The sequence below is a fragment of the Topomyia yanbarensis genome, chromosome 2 (assembly GCF_030247195.1).
Source record: "Topomyia yanbarensis strain Yona2022 chromosome 2, ASM3024719v1, whole genome shotgun sequence".
Taxonomy (NCBI): domain Eukaryota; kingdom Metazoa; phylum Arthropoda; class Insecta; order Diptera; family Culicidae; genus Topomyia; species Topomyia yanbarensis.
This window is the reverse complement of record NC_080671.1, coordinates 376,575,323-376,601,581: the sequence shown is the minus strand read 5'-3', so window position 1 is coordinate 376,601,581 and position 26,259 is coordinate 376,575,323. Positions and strand designations below refer to the sequence as shown.

The 26,259-nt window shown below is 38.5% G+C and overlaps 1 protein-coding gene across 2 annotated transcripts; it reads right to left on the bottom strand.

Annotated features, from left to right (window-relative positions):
- Positions 1-25,873, bottom strand: LOC131684634 (histone H4 transcription factor). Of its 2 annotated transcripts, none has more exons than XM_058967660.1 (6): positions 25,335-25,873; positions 25,101-25,272; positions 24,499-24,981; positions 24,248-24,446; positions 983-1,100; positions 1-915 (listed from the first exon to the last, which is right to left on the bottom strand). In XM_058967660.1, exons 1-6 carry the CDS (start codon positions 25,728-25,730, stop codon positions 274-276), a joined length of 2,010 nt encoding a protein of 669 aa, XP_058823643.1. In that variant the 5' UTR covers positions 25,731-25,873; the 3' UTR covers positions 1-273. The 2 variants fall into 2 exon arrangements, with proteins under 2 accessions (XP_058823643.1, XP_058823642.1); XM_058967659.1 differs by lacking the exons at positions 1-915; positions 983-1,100 and adding exons at positions 22,151-23,875; positions 23,938-24,055.
- Positions 25,874-26,259: the final 386 nt, after the last annotated feature.

Here is a 26,259-nt window from a genome sequence, read left to right as displayed (position 1 = left end):
TTTGGATGTTTTATCTTTATATTAAAAAAACGAATACATTGAAAAGAATCCTCCGATTTCTAAAACATAATTTAACATATGACATAATACATGGCGAAGAGGCGCTTCCATCGCATTAAAAGCTAGTTGTGTCGTCAGTTTTGCTTCGCCCAAATCTGAACTCAGCGCATGAGTAGGTCATAATTTCACCGCGTCAAATAAATAAAATCCATATTGTCTGCATGCAGAAAGATGAACAATCAACAGTATCCCTCGACATAGCTTTCTTAGCGCCTACAGACCGCTGGACAGTAGCTTATCCGGTGTGAGTTCAGTAGTCTGCACCGTTTCGCTTCGTATAACACTTCCAGCCGAGTCGGTTTCCTCAAATGAAATGACCACCGTTTTCTCTTCCTTGATGTATCGTTTCATCACGGTGTAGTCATCGACACTTTTCGAGCCTTTCGTCGACGTAGAAGCTTCACTTTTTGTCACTGGCAGTATTGGTTGCGTGCTGGAATGCTTCCTGGATGGGGGATGAGCCGGGGGAGATGCCTTCGGTAAAACTTCATTGGCTTTCAGCTCAATGGAGATCGTGTTACGAGTCATTGCCTCAAGTTTTTCGATAGAGAAGCTCGTCCATGTAGGGGTTTCTTCTTTCTTATCCTCCTTGGTCGGCATTGAGTCCTGCGATAGTGGTTCGGATTTGCACTCATCGTCCGAGTGATCCACTTTTTCACCGGTAACGAACGTCGACAACCGAAACACGCCATCCCGGTCCGCTTGGTATGTGAAGCGGTTGTATCCCGGAGGTTTCTGATACCGATGAATTTTCGTGAGATGCTTGGACAGGTTGGCACCCGACTTGTACTGATTTAGACACAGGTGGCACGCGTACATCATCGGACCCATGCCGTAGTGAACGGAGTCAACGTGCTGAAAAATGGATGAAGCGATAGAGAAACAGGACAGTTGGAATGTTCATTTACGCAATGGATGTTACCTTTTTCAGAGATTTTTGGCATTTGTACGCGGCGTCGCAGCCAAACTCTTCACACCGAAACATTCGCCTTTCGTCGTGGGTTAGCACGTGTTCGTTAAGGTCCGACTTGGTCACGCATCTGGAAGGAAAAGGGAAAGATAGAAATACAGCCGCGAAAACCTTAGGAAGTCTGATTATGTTTCAGCCCATAAAAGCATATCAGTCCCATGTCTTTTTTGATCGATTTCCAAAAAAGTGTACCAACCATCTAGTTTATACACGCTCTACCAAAAATAGATGTGTTCAGTTACATGAGAGCGCGTATAGGCGCTTAAATATTGGCTAATTAACCAGGGCAAGATGCAAATAGCTCTGCCGCATCGCAATTTAAATTAAAACTGTCGGTACGGTTGTCCTCGTTTCTTCCCCCTCAAGGTTAAAAAAGATTCGGCGGTTAAGTAATTTATTATATGAATAATTCGATTGTGGTATGATATTGAATCATCTTATAACCCTTAAACTTTCCACACTGGGCCTGTCCGTTTTGATGTCTATCATATAAAAATGTGCTGCAAATATTAATGTTGACAAGAAAGCGAGATTTAGATTAAAGAGTACACTGCCGTGATCCGCATAACAGTCGCATTTGCTATGGGTTCCTATGCAGGTGGGACTGTTATGCGTATCACGGCAGTACAGGTGAGTATGAATCGTCGAAGGGACTACTAAGAGTGTTCTCGTTATTTCGCGTGAATGAGAAAGGCTTTTTACGCGCGAACGAACGAGAATAGCATTACAGTCTGTAGGTGACCCAAGGCGGAGCACCTCACGACGGACTTCTGATCATAGCAAGCTTGCAGCGGTGGCAGCCCGTCTCATGAGCTATACATAAAAGCACCCTATCGTATGCGACTCACGAACTGATACACAAGGAGAGGATCGAAAAACTCCTGTATGCAAAGGTGCGCAAATGGTAAAGGCCAAGACGGATACAGGTGTGAGTGCGGTTGTCATTTTTCTTTGATGAGGCCGAAAAAACAAGAGGATATGAAGAAGAAAAGCACAAACAAATCCAAATTAAATTTGCAAAAGGGCGAATAAGATTTGTAAATAAACTTTTGTTTTGATGGTTTCTCTTAATTTACTATAATTTCAAAGCAGAAAACTATTGAAATTACTTCTACGAAGGGTAAAAATTTACATTAACTCATATTTTTCATAAAATTCCACTCTGCAGCGGACTAATGAGCGAAACATGTTTGTTCACAAAAAACACTTTCGCCCTTTTGACGAATTAATATTGAAATGAGGTAGTGGGCCTTTTTCTCTCTCTTTTTGTGGCACAGACCTGTTGGTCCATATTTATAGTGGGCCTTTCTGTTGCCATAAGTTTTGTTTCGGTTCGGTCATAGTTAATTTAATCGGTTTTTTTTCGAGGTAAAACGCATCTATAAGTGTTCAAATCGGTAGATCCGAGGTGAAGCTCGGCCTTTTCTCACTTTTCATCGAGCGCCGCTCGTTCGGATGTTGATGTTTACTTCAAGGGCCCCGGCCGCCATGCTTAATTTTGCAAGTATAATACTAATACACTCAAAAGTGTCAAATGTTCCCACCTTTCTCTCCATCTTGGGTAAAAGCCCGAACAGAATGACAGTGGCATTGTGGCAAAGCGGCAAACGCGAATTGTACTAAAATCGCCGAATTTATTGATATTCAATCCTAATTTTAACACTTCCCCTCAATAATTCATTCCTAGAAACTCAATCATCTGTTGAAACTTTTGTTTGTTCACAGCTTTTGTAAATACGTCAGCAAGTTGTTTATCACTAGATATGTATTTAATTACAAGCTTGTTATCTTTTATCAATTCCCTTACATACATGTATTTCACGTCGATGTGTTTCGACCTCTGGTGTTCTCGAGGCTCTTCTGCGATTTTAATGCAAGGAATATTGTCTTCATATATTGTGAATGGAACGGCGTTTATTCCAATCTCACACAATAAATTTGACAACCAAATTCCTTCTTTCGATGCGGCGCACAACGATATCAACTCAGCTTCTGTAGTTGACAGACTAACGGTTTGTTGTCGTTTCGTTGACCATGACACAATGTTCCCAAAGACAGTAAATGTGCATCCAGAAAGTGACCGCCTTTCATCCTCGTCGTTTGCAAAATCAACATCGGCGTAACCAAGGGACCATTCATAAATTACGTAACGCTTTTAGGGGGGGGGGGGTGTACGACAAGTTGTGACATAGGGGGGAGGGGGTGTTAACTAGATCGTTACGTAACATGTTTTCATCGAAGAAAACAATTTTTTTTCTTGGAATTTGTTACGTAACAGGGGAGGGGGGGATGGAAAAATTTGTGACAATTTGTTACATAGGGGGAGGGGGGGGGTCAATTTTGGGCAATTTTTGCGTTACGTAATTTATGAATGGTCCCCAATAAGCGGACTACTGTTTTTCATCTTCTTGAAGATAAGCTTGATCTTCTTTGTACCCTGCAGATATCTAAGTATCCTTTTTAGTCCGGTCCAATGTGTATCCGTAGGGCAACTCTGAAATTTACTCAAAATTCCAACAGGAAAACATATATCAGGTCGTAATGCTAATGCCAAATATTGGAGACAACCCAACAATGCCTTATATGGGGAGCAGGTCTGTTGTTCATTGCTTTTAACCCACTTCATATTTGGATCCATAGGAGTGTTTACAGGTTTGCATTCATTCATCCTAAATTTAGCCAAAATTTTATCAATATATGTTTCTTGTGAAATTTCTAAGGTGCCTATGGGCTCCAGGCCAAGAAAATTTCTCACTTCATTTAAATCCTTCATTTTAAAGTATTTCGAGAGATTATTTTTAATCCAATTAATTTGACTAATATCCTTCCCAAATATAAGAATGTCATCAACATAAAGAACGATAATTAAATTTTTGCAAGTAGAATGGTATACACACGCCTCGTACCCAAGTCTCACAAATCCGAATTTTGTTATAATTTCGTCAAACCGGCAATTCCAGCTTCGGCTTGATTGTTTTAAACCATATAGACTTTTCATGAGTTTACATAGTTTAGAAATCCCATCCTTCCCAGAAGGTAAAATCATATAAACTTCTTCATTCAATATTCCGTTGAGAAAAGCCGTTTTTACATCCATTTGATGTATCAATAAGGATTTTGTTACCGCAATCGATAAAAGTGTCCTGATAGTTGTTATTTTGGCAACAGGGGCAAAGGTTTCAGTATAGTCCAATCCCGGACGTTGAGAGCAACCTTTTGCTACTAATCTAGCCTTATATCGATTAGAGTTCTTATCATCTTTAATTGTAAATACCCACATAGAGCTAATAGCTTTTCTTCCTTCCGGAAGCTTGCTCACTCCCACGTGTTATTCTCATTTAAAAGGTCCAACTCCTCATCAATAGCAGCACTCCATTTTGCCCAATCGTCACGTTTCTTTAGCTCTTCTATAGTCTGTGGTATTTCTTCAAAATTTTGTGATGCTATAAAAATTGAGTCCAGATTGGTTTCATAATCTCCTAACCAGATTGGTGCTCTGACTGTTCTTTGAGCGGGTCGTAGAGTGTTAGGAGTAATTTCCTCGGATTCGTTATTTGCATCTACAAACACATCAGGGGTGGGCGTAGCGTAGTTGGTAAATCGATTGCCTTGTACGCAGCGCTCCTGGGTTCGAGTCCCGACCCCGCACATAGGGTTGGAAATTTTTCATAAGAGATTTTTCTAACCCGGAGAGGCGAATGACCTTAAGGTTAAAACCTCTATAATCGAAATAAAAAAAAATACAAACACATTCCCGTCATTTAAGTTATCGTCATTTTCTGTTTCTGGTATGGAATTGTTGGGTGAACGAGTTAACGGCTCAGGTGTCACTATTGCTGGCAAATCTGTCACGCAATAATCACTTGACCTCCTTCGACCCACCATTTCATTGGCCATAGAGAAATAAAATTTCGATCCGTCGAAAATGACATCCCTAGAGATAATTATTTTCTTTCGCTCAGCATCCCATAGCCGATATCCGTTCGGTGCATATCCCATAAAACATAAAGTTTCACTGCGATTTTCTAATTTATTGCGAAGCTCTTTGTTCACATGAACATGAGCAATGCAACCAAAGATTTTTAACTTTTTCGCATCAGGTTTTACCCCAAACCACATTTCATATGGCGTTTTCAATGTTCTTAATGAATTTGTTGGGCTTCTATTGGTTAAATATGCTGAAACATAAATCGCTTCTCCCCAAAATTCAGATGGAACCTGGCTCGTATGCAGCATGGCTCTTGCTTTTTCCATTAATGTCCGATTGATGCGTTCACTCACATCATTTTGCTGTGGCGTGTAAGGAGCGGTAGGTATCATTTGGATCCCTTTTGATGCACAAAAGGCCCTAAATTCTTTACCATAGTACTCGCCTCCGTTGTCTGACCTCAATTTCGAAACTCTTAATGAAAAATGACCCCCTGCTAATGCTTCAAATTCCTTGAATCTTTGAAGTACCTCGCTTTTACGTTCAATCAAATAAACAATAACAAAATGAGTGTAGTCATCTATGAAGGTGACGAAATATTTAGAGCCATTATAGCTCGTTTCTGGTAATTGCCCACATACATCGGAGTGAATAAGTTCCAATGGCCTATTAGAACGAACTTTATCACTATTAAATGGTTTTCTTGTCTGTTTACTAGCTATGCAAGAATCACAGAGACCTAAGCCTCCATTAGAAGTTGATGGCTGATAATTCCACCCCTCAACCATGCCATTTGCCAATAGCTTCTTTAAACTAGACTCCCCCAAATGACCAAACCTTTTATGCCACAGTTCGAAGTTAGTATTCAATTTTCCAATATGCGCTTCCTCTGTTGCGCAATCCAAAAAACACATCCAATTCATAAAGACCACCAACTCGTTTTCCAGTAACGATAATTTCACCTCTTTCGTCTAAAATGAAAACTCCACCATTTCGGAATAAAACACACTTACCCGATGACTCGATGCGAGAAACTGATAGAAGGTTGCAGTGAAGTTCCGGAATTAAAAGACCATTGTACACTCCCAATCTTACCTTTTTATTGCCAACTTTTGAATTTAAATACATATTACCAGCACGTCTACACTCAATGCTTGTTCCGTCCTTCGCTGTAGCAATTTTAGCTGCCTCAATGTCCCACAGCTCCTGGAACGCTGCCACATCGCGAATCATGTGTTGACTGGCACCTGAGTCCAAATAGCACGGAAACTTCACGGGAATATCCTGAAGTAGCTCTCGAACTTCCGCATCCCAAGCATAATTATCAAGATTTTCCTTTGATGTCCTGCTAATCGGCTTTCTTTGCATTTTCGATATAGCGATGATTTTCTTATGGTCGACCTTCTCCAATGGAACGCGAACCATAAATGCTCCTTTTTGTCTGGCGATCAGAGCCATGTTCACCGACGAATTTCTTTCGTTCTTCTGTTCCATTCGTTTCTTTTTGTGAAACACAAAAAAGTTGCGACGTTTGTGTCCTGATTTTCCGCACTCAAAGCACACGATACTGTTTTTCTGGCCTTTACCTACCATAGCAACCGGATCATCCTTGTCACGCTTTTTGTCAGTTTCCACTGCGTCCAAGAAGATTCTCTTCACCTGTTCCAGAGACATTTGTTCTAACTCTTCTTTCCTGACAACTGAAAGAGCACCTAGTAAAGGCTTGTAACGCTCCGGGATAGCCACTAGCAACGTATTCAGCTTTTCTGCTTTAGCGATTGCCTCTCCCATAGACTCTAATTGTCGGACAAGCTCTTCGTGAGCACCGAACAATTCCTTCAGCGATTTAAAATGCACATTTCCAAGTGTGTACAGCTTAGAACGAAGTCCCAGCAACTGCCCCCTTCGGTTGGAAGATCTGCTGCAGCCGATCTAAAATTTCTTTGGCGTACTGACATTGTAACACATGGCCCATTGCCTCGTCATCCAATGCCAGCCAAAATTCGTTGACCGCTGCGTCATCTTCCTTAAGGCGAGCCTCCAATACAACCTTTCTGGCGGCTTCCTGTTCAGCTGTCGCACCTTCCGCTGGAAGATAAAATTCCTCCTCTGGCGGTGTTCGTACTAACGTGTGCGCTAATCCTTCCTGCTTCAGATGCTGTTCCATCCTCTTTTTCCAAAACGGGAACGATTTTTCGTCCCTATTGACAAGAGGCACAGCTACTCTTCGAAGCCGATTTTCCATTCTTCCTATGAAGAAATTTGCTATTGCACCAGACTGAATCAAATCCTAACGTATATGTCCGACGGAAAACTATCCGAACAGGTTAATCAGATTCTGGGCCCATAACCTGTTGAAAGACAATATTTGATCGCTTACAATCCCGCGAACAAGCTTCGCCTATGATTAAGCACAAAAATTGTCAGGACTTCTGAATTCTCAAAGCTGTACAAAAATAAGATCCAAAATAATATTCAGATTCTTTTATTACTTCGAGAAAAGTCGAGATACATTGCATATGTTTTGTCTGCCCTAACCATAATCGCACTCCATGGTGTTTTATCGATGCCTAACATTAAGTGACAGTTCTACAGTCTTCTACACGCTAAAATGAATTTATTGATATTCAATCCTAATTTTAACAAAATCCACAAAAATATAACGGCAAGCAAAAGGGACGGTGGTGGGTGAGACCCTCCAACCAGGTGCGGGAAAGTGAAGGTAACTTTCTTCTTTATTATTTCCTGAAGCCTTTCTTAAACGAATAGTAGGGGAACTGGGGGTAAGCCCGACACCCTGGGTAAGCCCGACACCCCACGACTTTTCCCAGATATCAAATTTTAAATCATACAATAATGACAGGATATTATTAGTACGATTATTTTAGGCATTTCGATACACATCGATGCCATATGGATTCATTAAACGTCAACGAAAAAAACAAAACAAGCGAAAGCAAAGTTGATGCGCTTTTGGATGTTATTTTTAGTTGATACATTTTAAGGTTTCAATAACACAAAAGCTTTGAAAATTACCAGTTTTTGTGTCACACATTCTATTCTACTCTCCATATCGTTATTTGTGTGTATTGAAGATAAGTTTGAGTATTTCAATACTGTTAATTGAGCATTTAACAAAATGTGCGCTGTTGGGGTAAGACCGACAGTTTTTGGGTGGGGTAAGACCGACACGGTGTTTAGATGAATGGGTTCGTTTTTGATTCAATACAAACGACTGGGTATATTTGTTGTGTTCAATTATACTATAATTACGTCATGTTAATAATTGAAATACACGGAAACTATGTTTTTTTTTGCATTTATTTATCAGTATTATCTCAAGCCGACCAAAAAAATTAAGAATTAAATTGAACGTGATTCATAGTTATATTACAAAAAGAAATGAAAAGTATAATCTAATATGAGATTTTGAAATAATATTGATGAAAAATTTTCATTGACCGTCGGATTATTGATCAACAGTGTTCCGAAAAATCACAACATATTATTGATCAACAGTGTGCCGAAAAATCACAACACGAACCGGATAGCTTACTACGAAGCGTGCGTCACATCTAAGTGAATGAGTCCTAGTAACAGCGTATATAATCTGCTTGCAAAACAGCTCTTCTTCGTTATAATGGCTATACAAGTGGCAATAAAACTCGAAAGAATTACTTGAGAAAACCCGTACCATAATATAAACCATGCGTTAAACAATATTTATTCATAACACCACGCATTCGAATGTTCTTCCTCTTGTTACGCGATTAAACAACAGAAAGCGTGCGTTTGCATCACACATACTCATATACACATAATTGCACTTTATCACACATACACAATACATTTTTAATGGAACAAATTGGACAAAAGAAAGTTCAAAAGGGGGTCGCTCTTGCCCCTTTGGCGTGTCGGACTTACCCGCAGCGTTTTTAAAATGTCAATTTTCTCCATTTTTTGGCAACCAATAACTTTTAATGAATTCAATTTTTTGAAACGCTGAAAAAATTATATTTTGTTAAGAACCACCTAAACAAGGATTATGCACAGAATATACAATTTTAGGAGCTTTGTGGAATTTTAGAAAAATTATTGCGCTTAAGGTGTCGGACTTGCCCCGCGGTCCCCTAAATTTGTTTGAAAAGATTTGTACGAGACTGCTTTCGAGTTGATGAGGAATGAAGACCCTGAATATTTTATTCGGACTGTCCGAATGGATCCGGAAATATTCGCCAAGCTGTTGAGCATGATAAAACCACGTTTGGAGAAATTTTCAATCAGGAAACCGATAAATCCGGAATGTCGCTTATTTCTAATATTAATGTAAGCTATTACATTACTTTTACATTGTGAATATCAATATTGCTAGTGTCAGTGACAGTAATGAAAAATTAAATCCACTACAATCGTGATTCGCTGGTTGGACGCTTTTTAACTGGGCCGCTTTTTAGTTGGACCTCCGCTAGTTGGAGCATCTGAATGTCAAAATCTTATGTCAAATTCACTTTGACGATCAATCCAAAGAGAATAGGAAAAGAGACGAATAGTGTGAAGCCAAAAATACCTTATTGAGCAGACCAATCGTGCAATGTAAATAAACATTACTCATGCCTGAGTTGGAGGAGATAAGTATTGTAAATCTATCAAAAAAAAATTTGAATTTTCGTCAGAATTTAGTGCAATCGTGATTGTAAGGTGCATTCTAGAGTCTATGTATGAGTAAAAACAAGTTTTAGAATTATTTCATCTCTTTGTTTCGAAATGCACATCGTTTGATAAACAAATCCAACGATCGACAAAAGGTTTGTTTTCAAAATATAATAGGAGTCATTTAAAGTGCTGCCTTTGGAAACGGTTGCCAAATTCTAGTGTTGAAATCATCGTAAAGGGAGTGTTGCCGTTTTGACTGATTTTCACTCTGCGTCTCTTTCACTATTCTCTTTGGATCAATCTAACAATTATTAGAGATGTGAATAGACGCAATTACACCAATAACGTCTCATTTGGAGAGTTTTTGATATCTGTCAGTCTGTCCAACTAACGAATCAAATTCGTTAGTTGGACAAAGGTGTGGCCCAACCAACGAATCACGACTGTATTGTAGTTCTACTATTTAATGTCTTGCGACTGCACCTTGCTAGCATTGACCTATTCAGTTCATGTCTTGGACATCTTGATGGCTGGTGTCCTACTTACTAACGGACGGACGAGGGGTGGGATCGGTAGAGCAGAACCTTATTTCAAATTTATTGGAACTACCTAGCTGGGGATTTCGAGTATGGAGCTCATGTTGAAGTCCTTTAAAAAATTTTATCCTCCCACAACAGGCGTTATTCTTTTGACATATCTTAACCTGTTTTAACAGGTGAACATAGTTAATCGCAACAGAAAATTTGTTAATTGGATTTTTATGTGGTAAAGTGTATCAAAACCAAGAAAAAATACTACTAATTTTCCTTGGTTTTGATATTTTCTATTGCAATTAAGGTTATGTTTACCTGTTAAAACATGTTAAGATGCGTCTAAGGAACAACATTGATGATTTGTGGACATGTACGGCCTATTAAACTAGAGTGTAAGTGATATTACTATGGAAACATAGCAAAACATTATTTTTGATTGGAGACACCTCTTAATCATGTCCAAAATAAGTCATTTTTGGCTGACCCATGTATACTTCCAAACTTTTTAACCCTTGTGAAGGCAAGCTAAAATCCTAACATTAAAGAGCAAGCCGGGCCTCTCAGGCCCGTCTAAATTCAAACTCCTTTTTGCCGTTCTCATATAAAAAGGTTATGCAATCGGTCGAAATTTAGACTTTTTAACCGAGACCCGCAGGGCCAAATCTCTTATACCATTCGAAGCAGGTCGTCGAGATCGTAAAATGTCTGTATGTGTGTGTGTATGTATGTGGAAGTATGTGTGTGGCAAACAATCTCACCAATTTTTCTCAGTGGTGGTTGGACCGATTTGTACAAATTTAGTCTCAAATAAAAGGTACAGCCTTCCCATCGGTCGCTATTGATTTTTTTTTATTGATCCGACTTTCGGTTCTGGAGTTACGTGTTGAAGAGTACAATCACAATCACACAGCAAGTTTCCATAGAAACTGATACCACCATGATGTCCAAATGATGCAATATATATTAAAATATGTGCAACATTACTTGGCTTTGCATGTCTAGATCATTAATGACCCACCGAAGGCACTTCGACCACATTGGCCAGCTATGGCGGTTCTTGATGCCCCAGGGGAACTTACCAAGTTCCTAAGATAAACTCATACCTATTTCTCAGCGAATGCTTTACTGATTTTTACAAACTTGGTTTCAAATGAAAGGTACAGCATTCCCATCGGTTGCTGTTGAATTTCCAAATGATCCTACTTCCGGATCCGGAATTACAGGATGATGAGTACGAACACGCAGCAAATCCCGATTTCAGCGTATAAGGCGGATGGATGTAAAAAGGTCAATTTTTCCAAAAGGTGAGTACTCGGAAGATCACGTTGACTGTCGATTGGTTCTGAGCTCCATTTCGTTTGAACACGACCAATAAATGTTTCTGAGTTGCTATTAATTTCTTCTGATGCATAACCGGAGTACATATTCAGATTTTTCTCCCGAGTCTGCATCAGATTCATCGTCGGAAGCAATATCATTCACATCTTCTTCCTCGCTTTGTAAATCAGTTTCGGAATCGTCTGCTGTTGAATTTGCTCGAATTTCTTCCATTATTTCAGATTCTTTGAGACGATTGAAAACATGGGCATATCGTCTTATAGCCATTTCAATTTTTTGTTGCTTTTAGATCCTACAATTTGAATAATTACGACAACTATAACACAAAGAATAGACAACAACAATAGACAATAACGACAGAGTTAGGTAGACCACAGTGGGTGAAATAAAAGTATTTACCCAAAACTATATGACACACGTAATTATCGTATGCTACTTTTACATTTCTTATAAAAGAAATGTATAGAATTCGCTCAAACTTTCAAGATTTTTGACATTAAAAATGTCTTACTCCACTATCTGGGGCTAGGTGTCATTCTAAAATCTAAACTATCTCCCATGTAACGAAACTATGTAAGGTTTGCACGCTTATAACTCCGATATTACTAGATGGATTTTAATCATTCATACACCAACCGATTCAGTAACACCTAACTTAAATATTGGTAATAATTTAATATCTCCCCAATAAAAGTAGACTTTTGGAAATTGGTAAAATTAAAAAGTTCACAAAAAACGGGAAAAATACCATTCGTGAGGCAGATTTCTCAGACACAGCCGTCAAAAGAGGGCAGCTTAGTTGCTCAATGAAACACGAAAAGTCATAAATAGAAGCAACGCATGTCCATTTAAATCAGTTGTTGCTCTTATCCCACACGAGCAACGTCGTCTCCGGGCGATGCAATAAGCGCTATCGATTTTCGGTAACGTTGGCATTTGCACACACTCGCACCTAAGTGACTAAACCATATACGGTTAGTTTATAAATAGAGGTGACGCGTACCCGTTTGAATCAGTTTTTGTTCTTATGTCGAACGGGTAAGATGGCTGCAGTGTCTGGGCACTACAATAAGCGGTAGACGCTATGCATTTTCGGCAGCGGTGGCCGTGTGCGGATTTGTCGGGTACCAGCATGGTGTCACAGAATGATTTGCAAAGTGGGTGGGCGGGGTGGTTTGGATTTAATTCAATACGGTGTGTGCTGCTTAAGGCTCAAGTTACCTCAAGGCTTGGTAGTATGCGTAAGAAAAATTGTGTTCAGCTTTGCCACCAGATTATCCATTTATACCTTTTCAAAACTCTAAAAGAAGAATATCAGTCGATTTATTAGATCATCAGGATTCAATTCATGCAAAATACCTGCTGGAAAAACCATCGGCTTAGCTGGATGGTGCTTTTGAAAAAGTGGCTGTGATTTTTTATCACACTACCACACCGAGCGGGGGTACGCAACACAACTGCGCAATGAAAAAACCACAGCCACGTTTTCAAAAGCACCATCCAGCTAAGCCGATGGTTTTTCCAACAGGTATTTTGCATGAATTGAATCGTGATAATCTAATAAATCGACTGATATTCTTCTTTTAGAGTTTTAAAAAGGTTTATATGGATAATCCGGTGGCAAAGCTGAACACAAATTTTCCTACGCACACTACCAAGCGTTCAATTCTAACACATGCTTAAAAACGGTAACTTGAACCTTAAGAGTGTTGCGTTTGAAAAAAATGTATTTATTTTTATGCATGCGTGTGCGTTGTAACTTGTTAATCCATGTTTACGGCGCTTTGTAGCTGCGTAGGGTAAAGAGCCTATTAACCATTCATGTTTCATATTTCGGTTATATGTTTTTTATCAGTAAGGCATCTGACAACGTGCTTCTGTAGTTATTGCACTGTTCAGCAGCGTAGTATTTTATATAGGAGAGTACACTCAGGTTTTTTACGCGGATTTTGAAATTTACTCGGTTTTCATTAACGCGTTTTTTTAAATTTACGCGGTTTTCATTTACACGGCCTGTATCCCCTGCGTGAAAAATCTGAGTGTAATTGCATCGGAAACAATCACATTCTCAGCAGAACTTTTTGTTTTCTAATTTCAAACACTTTTGTTTCGTACTGCACACAACGGAAAATTTTAAAACAGAACTTACCGTCCCAGCAGCAGTTGAAGCGGGTGTTCTTTTTCGATTCAAATTCAAGCCATGTCTTAAGCGTTACTGGACTTAAAATTGTTTTCCCAGTTTAACCAGTCAGAATATCTGTCCTACCCTATGTATTTAAAACACAGTTCTAATTGCGTTTTAACGTATACAACAAATACGGTTGGGTATACTAATTTAAATTTTAAAATAAATCTGTTTTAAATTATGAAACAAACCGCTGTACTGAAGATATAATTATGTCAGTCCTATTACCACATAAAACACCTATATAACATAAAACGCTGCAGAATTGGTTTAATAATACAATGTTTACACTACAGAGTTATAACACGTTTTAATAATTAGCAACAAGAAAAATGTCACCAAGATAGCATAAAAACCCGTTTTAACTGGTAGTGCGAATGTTGCATAACAATGTAATTTATCAAATAATTTCATTTTTCCACCACTAATCGATCAAGAAATACTTACATTTAAAATTGTTTACTTAAGTTCATTAGTACATTATTGAAAATTTAAATGGAAAATGAAATTTCATATTTTATGGAGAATCTGTATATTTCCGTTGGCGGGCGTGGGTTTCCTCATCACAGCTCTCAATATGGAACTTTTCTTTTGAATATATTTTCTGGACAGACCAGCCTATTTTTACTAGATGGATCAGCCAAATAATGCCAATCACCTAGTGAGATACTTGATTAATTAATAGATTACCGTTAAAAGACCTTCAATAAATTATGTTTTAATGGGGAGGGTATATAGCAAATTGTAACATATGAAAACAGGCGAGTGAACAAGAACGTGTGTCGATATGTGTGATAGATAAAAAAGCTATATTTTTAATGTCACCGTGGTCGTGTCCTGTACACAACCCTTTAATTTTTTTCTTATAAGAAAAGGTAAAAAGACAAAATCAATCAAAACATGAAAAAAATTCCTGCTAATATGAAGATGAACTCATCAAAATGTTTTTTTCAGATAAATATTAATGTATAAAACTCGTGGTATTCCTCACTCAAAAAATAAATCACTTTGATTTCATGTGATTATTCACATAAATCCAAATGTTTTCATTTTCGACATAGATTACGTGATTCATATAAATCACATCTAACAACTATGTAGCGGCTATGTGAATAGCATATAAGTTTTAAATGACGTCAATCTTTGATAATCCAGCTTATGTGAATTTCATGTACGAAAAAATCAACCGTGAACCGACAACTTGCTGGGTTGGTGTTGTGTTCTTCGAAAGCTTTGTATTGTTGAATTTATTTGCATGATAGATAAATCTGATATTCCATTTACTTTAATTTCAGGGATCCATTGGACGAATAGCCAAATTCTCGGTCCAAAGTTACGGATCAATTACTTTTTAGTGCGGTATGTGCCATGGAATGTGTTTAAGTTCTAGTTTAAATGCATGCCTTATAATAAATTGTAAAATAATCAAAGAAATACATATAAACATCTTAGTGTTTAAAAATTAAAAATACTTTTATTGTTATATATTAATACCATGCAAATTAAACTATCTGTTTCAAAGATAAAATTTATCTGGCTCATCAAATAGAAGTTACATGTTTTCTGTATACTGCGCAACGGAGATTCACATAATAATTACTAAAACACAAACATGCATAATATGTTTGACTTCATGTAATTAATACGTGAATTTCCTTTCCCAGGTATATGAAAAACACGTAACTTTGACCTGGTAAGCTAGATAAATATTATTTGATGAGCCAGATACTGATCTATCGGTCTATCCTATAAAATGTACGTGAAAAGTTTGGTGGATGAGATTCACATATCTTTTCATGTAAAAGCGAAGTGATTTATTTGTTGAGTGATAGTAAATATTGCATGCACACCGGGCCTACCAGGCCCGGCTTGCCTTTTTGTGCATGTAAAAAATTCAAACATAGCTGCGCTTCACTCCATAGATGAAAATTTCACAATTCTTTATTTTTGTTATAGATTTCAAAGCTACTTATCAAAATTTCCACGCCCTAGCTTATACTGCCCAGTCAAAAAGGGCTAGTTGCTGGCTAACGAGGGGCTATTTGCCAACTCGGATGCGCAAATTGTCCTTCAATTTGCCAGCAAATTGCTGGCAATTTGGGGGCTATTTCAAATGCAACATTTGGGCGATTTGCCGCCGTCATTTTTCTGCCGCCCTACTCGCCTTTAAATCGCCCACGGAACGCGCTTTTTAATCGCTTTTAGTTGCCTTATTTGAAAATAATAAATATTACTTATTTTCGGATTCATTATCTACTCACATAAACACCACCGAACTATATGAAGAATTAATGGTGAATATGATATTGCACACCAAGATCCAACATGATTCCACAATTTCCCACATTCGTTGGCTTAATGAAGTGCACGAAACAAACAAAATTCATGCGAGAACATGTCAATTGTTAAAAAAACAATTTTAAGCTTAAGACAAACATGAACCGCCATGCTTGAAAAACGCGAAAAACAACCAAGTCCATTTCAGCCGCCAGTAAATTTGTCTAAGTATTGAAATTGCCTTTGAATCGCATTCGCAAATTGCATTTGTTCCTAGGGGCAATTAGCACAGGCGAGTTGAGTCAAATGTCAAACTTTTTAAATCGCCTGACCATGTTCGTCCGCATTTTTTTCGACCGGGCATACACATTTTTTTTGTAACTAAAAAATTGTAACGTGCCGGGCCTCTGAGACCCGCTTGCCTTTTTGAGGGTTAAAAATGTGGAGACGGTTATAAACTATAATTTATCAAAAACCTCAAAAAAAAATTCCCAAAATATGTTCCTCTATCACCCTTCGAGAGATACCTTATCATGAACCAAACACTCTAGATATAGTGTTAACACCCATGACGGATGTATAATTCCTTTGAAAGCTCTTAACTTCTAAAACTTAAACTTCTAAAAGTGTTTGTTCAATTCTTCGAAACTGTCACTCAATAGGGATCTTTAGGAGTGTGCGGGTTAAGGCATTTTCTGATGCAGATTAGTACCGTAAGTTAATATCTCGGTCCTTTTTCAATTTTTTGGCCCAAAAGTATTGAAAAAAACATTTTTTAGTTTGTTTCCTTTTAGAGCAATAACACATCCAAACCCATGAGACTTGCACGACTCCATAGGTTGCCTTATCAGATCTACCATAGTTTGCAGATTAATCTTGGGATGGCAGCCCGAATAGAAATGTACAGTAACAAAACCATGATTTTCACTGTGACAGTACAGTAATTTTACAATAATTTACAGTAAGTTTTAGTGTTATGCCACAATACAAAAACAATAAACTTTAACGTTTTTACAGTAAATTTCAATGTAAAATAGGGGGTGGTTATGTATCTTAACATTAAAAAATCTATTTTTCTCCATACATTTTTTTCTCGAAAACAGCAAAATTTAATGTGAATGCGCTGTAACAGTTTTTTGCCGAACAGTGAAATTTATTGTTACATGAAATTTTATTGTAAATCTACTGTGAGAACGTGGCATCGAACAATGTTGAAACAGTAATAACTATAATATTTATTGTTTTATGATTGTTTGTAGGGTAAATGCTATTGTAAAATTCTATCCGGGAGGCTACTAGCGGATTGACAAAGTACCAGATCTTGTTGTGTGGGGTGCTGTCCCTGTTAACAATGAGGCGAACGAGATATTAGCAGATACGTCATTTAGTAGGACAACTGTCAGTTTGTTGGTTGAATTTAATTTGGTTTGTTTAAATTTAAAAATCATTAAAGAATAATTAAGGTTTAAGAATGATATGAGTGTACTCGTAAGGACACCCGCTACCAATGCATATGAAAAACTGGCACAATTTTTTCAAATTTCTTTATTCTAGATGTGTCATCAATCCAAATGATGATAGTGGTTCGTAAAGTATTGGGATTTTTGACACTTAACAAACAAAGACGGCGCTGATTTTTCTTCATGTTACGGTTAAATTTTCTTTGAACGAGCCGGATCCCGTGGAAGAAGTTTCGGAGCAGGAATTGTTTTTTTATAAGTGCAATTAAAAAGAATCCAGTAAAAGTTATCAGAATACTATTACTAAAGCTGATAAAAGTTATCAGAATACTATTACATACATGGGTGCGTTTCGACTTCGTCTCATCAGAAACCGACACTAATTTTTTGTCGGAATAGATTAGCGCCGGCTTGACGCAAATCCCTAAAAACTAAAACACACTTTGTGTTTCAATCGAACGACTGGTCAAACGTGATTTTACCAAAAATTTTCGTCCTTGTGAGAAATTTTGGTGTTTAGCCAATTTTGCTCCTTAGGGTGAAATATAGCATAGTATCAGAATACTACCAAAAAGAACCCGATTGTATTAGTTGTTTCATATTACACAAAACAATTTTGTATTATATTTCATTAAACGAATAAAAAAATGGAAAAACTTGAGAGACCGTTATTTGAAAGAATCAACAAAGGTCGAACAAACGGCGACTTCCGCCGGCGCAGGCAGCTTGCAGGTTCATGAGCCGAAATGGGGCCTGTATCAGGAACTGTTATTCCTCTCGAGCCACTGCAAGCGCCGAAGGTAATATCACTATATTTATTACTGTACAAAAAACTATTTCCGATTTCATATATCAGCACCACCAGCTACTACATTTCCAAGTCCGTAGAAGATGAGTCGAAACCAGAGACGCAGGAGACCGTTCCAGAGTATGAAAATGTGGAACTATTGGACATACCAGAACTCCCGTCGGTGCCGCCATCGAGGAAAAAAATCTAATGGAGTGGTTCACCTACGGAAATTTTAAACGTGTTTGTAGACGTTTGTACCTCCATAAAAAACGAACAATCTAATCGTCATAAAGAGTTCAGCAACTACCTTGGGCAACGTATGTCCTCGTTAGTGGCTCGCGGTTTAGAGGTAGAATTTACAGCTTGCGTTATTGGATCTTTATGAAGATGAATAAAAGCTAAAATAAAATATGCACGCCTTGCATTTTGATGATTTACTCACTTCTTCAACTTCAAATACTTAAAATTCATTACCTCCAGATGTCACTTTTGAAGAAGAATGCTTCAAATGTTTCATTAAACGGGAACCGTTCCAAAAAAATTTACCGCGATAGTTTCTTAGCTTTTAATTGCAATTTTCTTTTGTTGTACTGTCCGAAATGACTATATTTTTGCACTGTCTGATCTCTCTTATAAATAACTTGCGACTCTCTTATAAATATAGAAAATAATGGATTTTGTGAAAGCAATAATTATCTGGTGCATGCTATTCGACTAGCATGCGAGCATATTTTAAGCGTTGTTAGCAACACCCCATTTTATATAAACGAACCGTGTCTCAAATATAAAAATCACGACAAACATATGATTACGGTTTAACAGGCAACTGTCAAAATTCCCATTGAAAGGAAATTCCGGACAAACCGTTATTGGCTAAGCATAGTTCATAGAAGTTAATGAAAGAGAAATTTTTTCTCTTTTGTTTACTCTCAACATCTGCGATTGGCGATATATGTGCATTTCGCAACCATATTTGAGAAACAGCTGACGTACGAATTGGCGCATGGAATTTTTAATTTTTTCATTTTTATCGTGCAAATTTCCTTTCAATTTAGCATTTTTCAAATATCCATTTTTATATTACAATTATCTTTTGACCCTTTTTCACACTTTTTAAATTCCCATTTTTCCTACTTTTCATTTTCCTATTTCCCATTATTCAATTTTTTCTTTTTCAGGTTTTTTAACTTTAATCATGTTTTTAAATTTCCCATTTTTCAGTTTTCCATTTAAAATGGCAATTTGTATATTCATAGTCGATTGCGAATAGAAATTCGCATATGTTGTAATTGTAAAGTGGTAATGTAACTTTCACAACTTATATCCGAATTAGTTTATTTTGATTTAAGTTCATTTTAAAATACCAATTTACTTTTATTGAAATTGATACAATTGCAATGCAATTGCAATTCGTGTCATACTTTTTATCCAAAAATAGCCCTTTGATGATGATTTTATTTGTATCAAATAATTATTAATACCAATTGCAATTAAAATTTATTTTTTATTGCCTACATTATGGAGCAGTGCGCCATTTTTCTAAAAAAGAACTCCAAGGTAATAAAAAACTTCTACAAACTCATAAACAACACAAAAATCTTGCTTTGTTGCCTCGCCGCGTCGCGATTTTCCAAAATTTAAAAAAAAAATGCGTTTTAGTCTAGGGGCAGATCACTTGTGATGCATTTTTAAAAATCAGCTAAATTAGCTAAAGAAATGTCTTTCCATCAAAATAGAAATTCGTAATGTATTTTGCGTTGCGTGCAATGTATTTTGCGTTGCGTGTAAGACGTCAAAACCCTACAAAAAATTAGCCCTACATTCAACAAAACGTCGAACAAAGTGAATCAGCGTAGGACGCAGGGCCAGACCTACCGATTTATCGGTAGTCCTACCGATTTTGGTCTTTCCTACCGATTCACAGACGACCAAGGCAAAACTACCGATATTTTGTTATTCCTACCGAAAACTACCGATTTTTATTGATTTTGGACACATCCTACTCAACATTCATTTTTTGGGGGTGGATTTGGTCTGAGATCTGTGTTGTATTTTACAATTCTATGTCAATACTACGTTTTTGGGACAACAACCCGGCCTACCGATAACTACCGATAAAATTTTAGTGACCCTACCGATATTAAGGAATTCTATCTGGCCACCCTGGTAGGACGTTTGTTAAACAAACTTTTCTGCGAGGGAGTGCAAAGTTGATGCAAAAATGGAAATTAAATGCATTTTTTCTAATTTGATGCAAATTTGTTATACATTTCTAGAGTGATCCGCCTCTAGGTTTTAGTACAATACCGATTTTGTCGCAACGCATTCATTGTGGGTTGCCAAACGTATTCCCCTACATTGAAAAAATGCGCATGCCGCTTTGCCGCCGTCATTCTGTTCCGACCTTAAAAGGAAATACTGGGCCAAAAAAGGCCACTGGAACGTCGAACAGCGCACAGCCTGTGATTAGTCGTCGGTGAAATAAACGGGACGAAACATTGGCCGCAAAAATCGACGGTAAAGAAACACCGAAAAAATGAGCAGCAATCGCTGCATTCAAGTGAACCTCCACCTTGCAAAGGGTGCCACAAGCATCCTTGCCCGGAGCTTCACCAAAGAGCGCCAAGACATCGCTCTTCTACAGGAGCCGTGGTCCAATAAGAACGAAATCTTTGGCTTAAATTCCTCGCAATATTGTATTGGCTTCCTCCTCGCAATATTCTAACGACCAGCCAACTCCAAGGGTTGCAGTTTTTTTAAATAGAGCAATAAAATTTTCTCCAAATACAGAAAGTTGTTTCGTGATAAAACACAACTGCAGTTGTTTTTTCGGTATTTTCTTCATCGTCGTCCTATTCCCGCTTGGAGCCACGAGCTACGAAATCTTACTACAGGCAGACGAAAACATTATTCTTATTTCTAGTAGGGCAGGAACAAAAATAAAGAAGAAATGGGCAGAGAGACGAATAAAAACGCTCTTTGCACTTTTCATGCGAACCACCGCTCTTTTCTTTTACAATAAACCTCTTCACTTCGATGTGTGTTGCTCCCATGTGTACATTCTACTCCCCGGCTGCACACATAAAAAAGTTGAAATAAAGAGGCTCTTTAGGGTGCATCCTCGTCTAACGCGGGAGGAAGTAGGGAAGGCGACCAAAAACCATATTAAAAACGTTCTTCCGATCAAACTTTACCTGAATTATAGATTGATTCACTTTCCTCCTTTTTTCCAGTGAGGGGAGGCATAAAAAAGTGGCTCTTGAAGGTGACTCTTTGTGCGAAATTGTACATCTCTTGATACACAGATCTTTCGCTTTTCCGTTTTCAAGTTCCTTTTTGTGCGGGTGATCTGTATATCGCTGTGTTTCTGTGCTGCTCTATTTTTGATCGGCGCATTTCGCTCATTGTGCTCTTTGCCTGTCTCTCAGTTGTTCCAACTAGCGAATCAAATTGGTTAGTTGGTGATCAAACCAACGAGTACGACTGTAACACGTATACTATCCCTAGGATATGAAGTCCCTGGAAGAACACATGATTATCGCATTTCCACATCCCATTTATTTGGAGGTTCTTATTAGTTACTGCGGTTTCAAGTTGTTGTATTATCGTCTGATTCCTGATTTAGATGCACGGGACTAACAAGTGTAACCTGCGAATCATGCGGTATCTTTGTTGTGTTTTTCTCCTGAACTATCTTTAAACTGTGATTTAAATCATTAACAGAGCAAGAGATTTTAAAACCGAACTTTGTAATACTCGAGTTAAAAATAATTTGTAATTTAGAGTGATTATGATATGATGTTTTGGATTTTTCAATCCTATTATGGGTAAAAATAACAAACAAGGAGACTAAATTTCACCATCCCTCAGCGATGTAGTTGTTCAACAGCACGATTGCGACTTGCCTTAACAGGGGTTCACCGAATTGTAGAAATTTTTGCATAAAAAGTCGAAAATTGTCATGTCGACGGTGGAAGTCGCTTCCTGCAATTCATTTTATTGGAAATTTTCAAGGTTCATCAAACAATTCAATTTTGTCAGAATCATTTACAATCCAACTTTACGAATATTCCGAAATATAGTAGATAAGAATCAACATTAAAATTGGTTAAATAAACGGTCCTTGCTTAAAATTAACGTGGATTCCCACTAAAACTCGGGTCGTTTTTGCAACTATATGCAATCGAGTCAATCGTTGTGTTTGAAAGAACATTTCCCGCATGGTCGGTTTCGTCAATAGAAATAATCACCGAACGGTCCACTTCCAAATACGGTTTGATCAGCTCCATATCGCCCAGCGATACGATCTTGCCTTGTGTCGGCGTTTTAGATTTCATTTTGTTTTTCCTGTTTTTCATTGGCGTACTGGCTGTTATTTCATTATCAGTTCTGCTCATAGTAATGGTGTATTCTCCGACTGTCTCCGTAATCAGGTCGTTGCAATCCTGCGTTGCTGCTTCGTTACTGCTCATGCTAAGTTCGCTGGAATCATATTCTACTTTTGGAATGACTCGATCATTGTTGATTGTGGTTTGCGCATTATCGTGTCCCATAACGTTGTTTGTCAAATCGGATCGGCCCGCAGCTGAAGACGATGAGTCTTGAATATTGCATGGCGTAATTTCTTCGTTTAAAAACGGATAATTTTGAAGATTTGTAGTTGTGTTTTCTTCAAGTACTGTCTGCCGTGATGTGTTAGGGCTTAGGTATAATGTGGTCATCCTATCATCGTCTGCAAGCGGCGGAAGTGTATTTTTGGTATTTGGATGTTCTCGGCGAGTTTTGGGCGTGGCTTTCGGATAAACCTTGCGAGGAAATATCTTAAAATTAATTTGTTCGGCGTCAGATGTCTCTTCTAAATCCGACGCATCGGTTGCACCTTCAAATGCAGTCTGTTTTGTTGCATTTTGCTCAGTAAAGGTGAAATTGTCCACGATTTCTATTTTTTCTCGGCGTACTTCAAACGGCTGCTCCATATACATCTCTTCGGGAGTCGTTCTAATAGCAATTCTGTCAACGTTTGACGTCTCACCCGACCTTACAACACCAATTTCACCTTCGTATTCGAACTGTTCCGTTGCTGTTTCGCCGAAAAGCGAAACATTTTCGACGATTTCCGACTTTGTTCGGCCAGCTTTGGGTGTTGCCTTCGCATAGACCTTACGGGGATTCTTTTCAATACTTGTTTCACTTGTAAATGTGGCCTGTTTCCTTAATAGTTCATCATTAAGCGAAAAATCTCCTAAAACTTCAGACTTTGTAATATGCGCTTTGGGTGGCTCTTTTGGATGGACCTTGTCGGGAACCATTTTAATCGCAATTTTATCTACATCAAGGGATTTGCAAGATTGAATCGAGTAACTGGTCCACGTTGTTTGATCAAGGAAATCCGATGATCCGGACTCGGCCGTTGTTGAAAGCTGCGATTGTTCACTGGAAGAACCGACCACTACTATGTCAGTCTTGGATTGGGCAATTTTGCTGTCTAGGTAGGCAGCCAGTTTATATTTCTCATCCAGATGATCTTGGCGATATTGGAAACGAACGTGGCCCGGCGGTCGTTCGCATTGGTGCAGATTCAGCAGGTGTTTGGACAGTGATGTTCCACATTTATATTCCTTGGGGCACAGATGACACGCGTAGATGTCCGGGGAGAGACCCTTGTGTGCCGTCAATATATGCTGTAAGAAAATTATTTGGTAGTTCTCATTGTTTTGTACAGCTCAAGAAAAAGGAGTTATACTTTTCGTAGCGATATTTCGGATTTGTAAGCCACATTGCAGCCTTCCTCAGAGCACATCCACCGAAATAAATTCGCATGAATGTTTCTATGAATGAATAAATCACGAGCGGTTACAGCCCTGTAAGGGAACCGAAGAAATTGGGTTATAATTGAAATTTCGGATCGATACGGCTTAATGCGATTGCGTGTTCTTTCAAATATTTGTTGAACTCTTGTTGGCATTGAACTGATGCTAATTTTGAGCTTCTATTGATAAATATGTCATCAGTGGCTGAGAATTACTACAGGAAATACTGAAACTAGAACTTACCGATGATGGCAGACGTGACATTCGAATGGTTTTTCTTCTACGTGTCTATATCGTATGTGGTACGATAACGCTTTCCTCGAAGGCCACTTCATCGGGCAGAGCGTACACGGATATTTCTTATTGTGAATATTCTTATGATCCACCATTAGCTGCTTCGTAGCAAACAGTTTGTTGCATTGCGTGCAGGGATACTCGCGATCTGAAAAATACTCATTAGTATAGGTTTGAATATACAAATTCAGTTTACGTACTGTGATATTCGACCTGACGCTTGCAATGGTCTATATATTTGAGCCGCGATACAAACAATGCTCCGCAAGTGTAGCATCCAATTGTGCGCTCGGTAGAGTGTCTTCTAACATGCTCGAGTGCAATACTGCACCGTTTGTAGGTTTGCTTACAGGCAGCCCACTGACACATCATAGGTTCCTTAGTAGACCTTTTGTCTATCGGGAACTGATCCTGGATGTGATTGTTCACGTGGGTGAAAAACTCTTGTGCCTTGCCGTAAACTTCGTCACAGTCGTCCCACTCGCACTGGAACGTTATCCGATACATATCGATACTGTTTCTTCGACGGCTATCACTGTTGCATTTTGGAATGCTAATGATGTTGCTCAGACTGGCACCATGCGTTTTCATCCGATTGTGATACACATGAAAGTGTACATGACTTTCCAAATCACGTTTGTTTGGTGTCTTAAAATCACACAGATCCCACAGGCAGGGAAGGTCTGTAACGAGATAAGAAATGCAATGAACCATCCAATAATTTTTAGAAAGAAAAATCTACTGTTTTGTGTTTCTACAAGGATATACTCTAGCAAAGCTATAGGTCACCCGATCAACCTACCACGAACATCCCGTTTTCCTTGCATATAGCCAACCAAATGACTCTCGACGTGCGTTAGATATTCTATATCCTCTGTCGTTTCGAATCCACATTTGAGCCACTCGCACTCATACATCACCGAGTTGGTGATCTGTTTTTCGCTGTAATCTTTCAACCGATATCGCAGTGGGACCTAAAACAGTAAAAATATATCAATCAATCACGTTACGAATTTGTTGGACCAGGCGCAACTACCTCCGATACTACAGTCGATTGTGCTCCATCTTCCGGCAGTGGGTAGCGTTCCTCTATCAAAGGTTCTTCAGCTGAATTTTCGTCCAATTCAGCTATCGAATTGGATTCGTTGACTTGCTGCTGCTGCTGTTGATCAATCATCCACTGGCGGACCCTGTCCAGCGGTTTGACATCCGAAGCCTCGTTTTGTTCCGTCATATCATCGAGCGGCACCGGTGCCGATAATTCTGGAGATGGCGGCTTCGTTGGTGGAAACTTATCCGTAACTATCGCATCCGAACTATCATCGGTGCCAATCGCATCTTGATCTTGTTTTACTGGCGTCATACTCTGTTTTGCTTGTTTCGGCGAACGGGTGATCTTAACTGGAGCTCGTGATTTTCGCTTGCGACCCATCGTGGGAGACTGTCCGAACAAGCGGAGATTTATTCCGTAGAGGATAAAAAAAGGAACCGAACCTGTAACCGTGCGGAAAACGCGAAATTCCGGAACGGGCGAAAATTTGTGAACGCAGTTGTAAATAAGCTGTTGGATGACAGATGAAGTGAATCAGAAAAATGTCACCTAGGGTTGTACCGATTTGCCATAATGCCGGCTAACATCCTAATCGGAACACAGCAAAAAAAATTTAAAATAATACCCGGTCAGCGTGGCAAGCAGAAAGTTAGCAAAAGTTGAGCAAAGCGAAGTTGATGCTGGCAGAGTTTCTGCGAGCATTTTGCGCGATTTGTGCGAGAATTCTGGCAACGAATTCGCTCAAATGCAACAACCGTTTCTGACACAGAGATGCCAGGTACTTTTTTCAAATGGCTGCAATAATAATTTTAAAAGTCTGGGAAGAACAAAAAATCTCGACAAACATATGATTACGGCCTAAAAGCCAACTGTCAAAATCCACTTTGAATGGAAATTCCGGACAAACCGT

Coding starts and splice junctions, on each gene's coding strand:
- LOC131684634 (XM_058967659.1), bottom strand. CDS start 25,730: ATGGGTCGCAAGCGAAAATCACGAGCTCCAGTTAAGATCACCCGTTCG. Junction 24,447..24,498: donor GCGTCAGGTCGAATATCACA/GTACGTAAACTG, acceptor AGTATTTTTCAG/ATCGCGAGTATCCCTGCACG. Junction 23,876..23,937: donor CCGAAATATCGCTACGAAAA/GTATAACTCCTT, acceptor ATTTTCTTACAG/CATATATTGACGGCACACAA.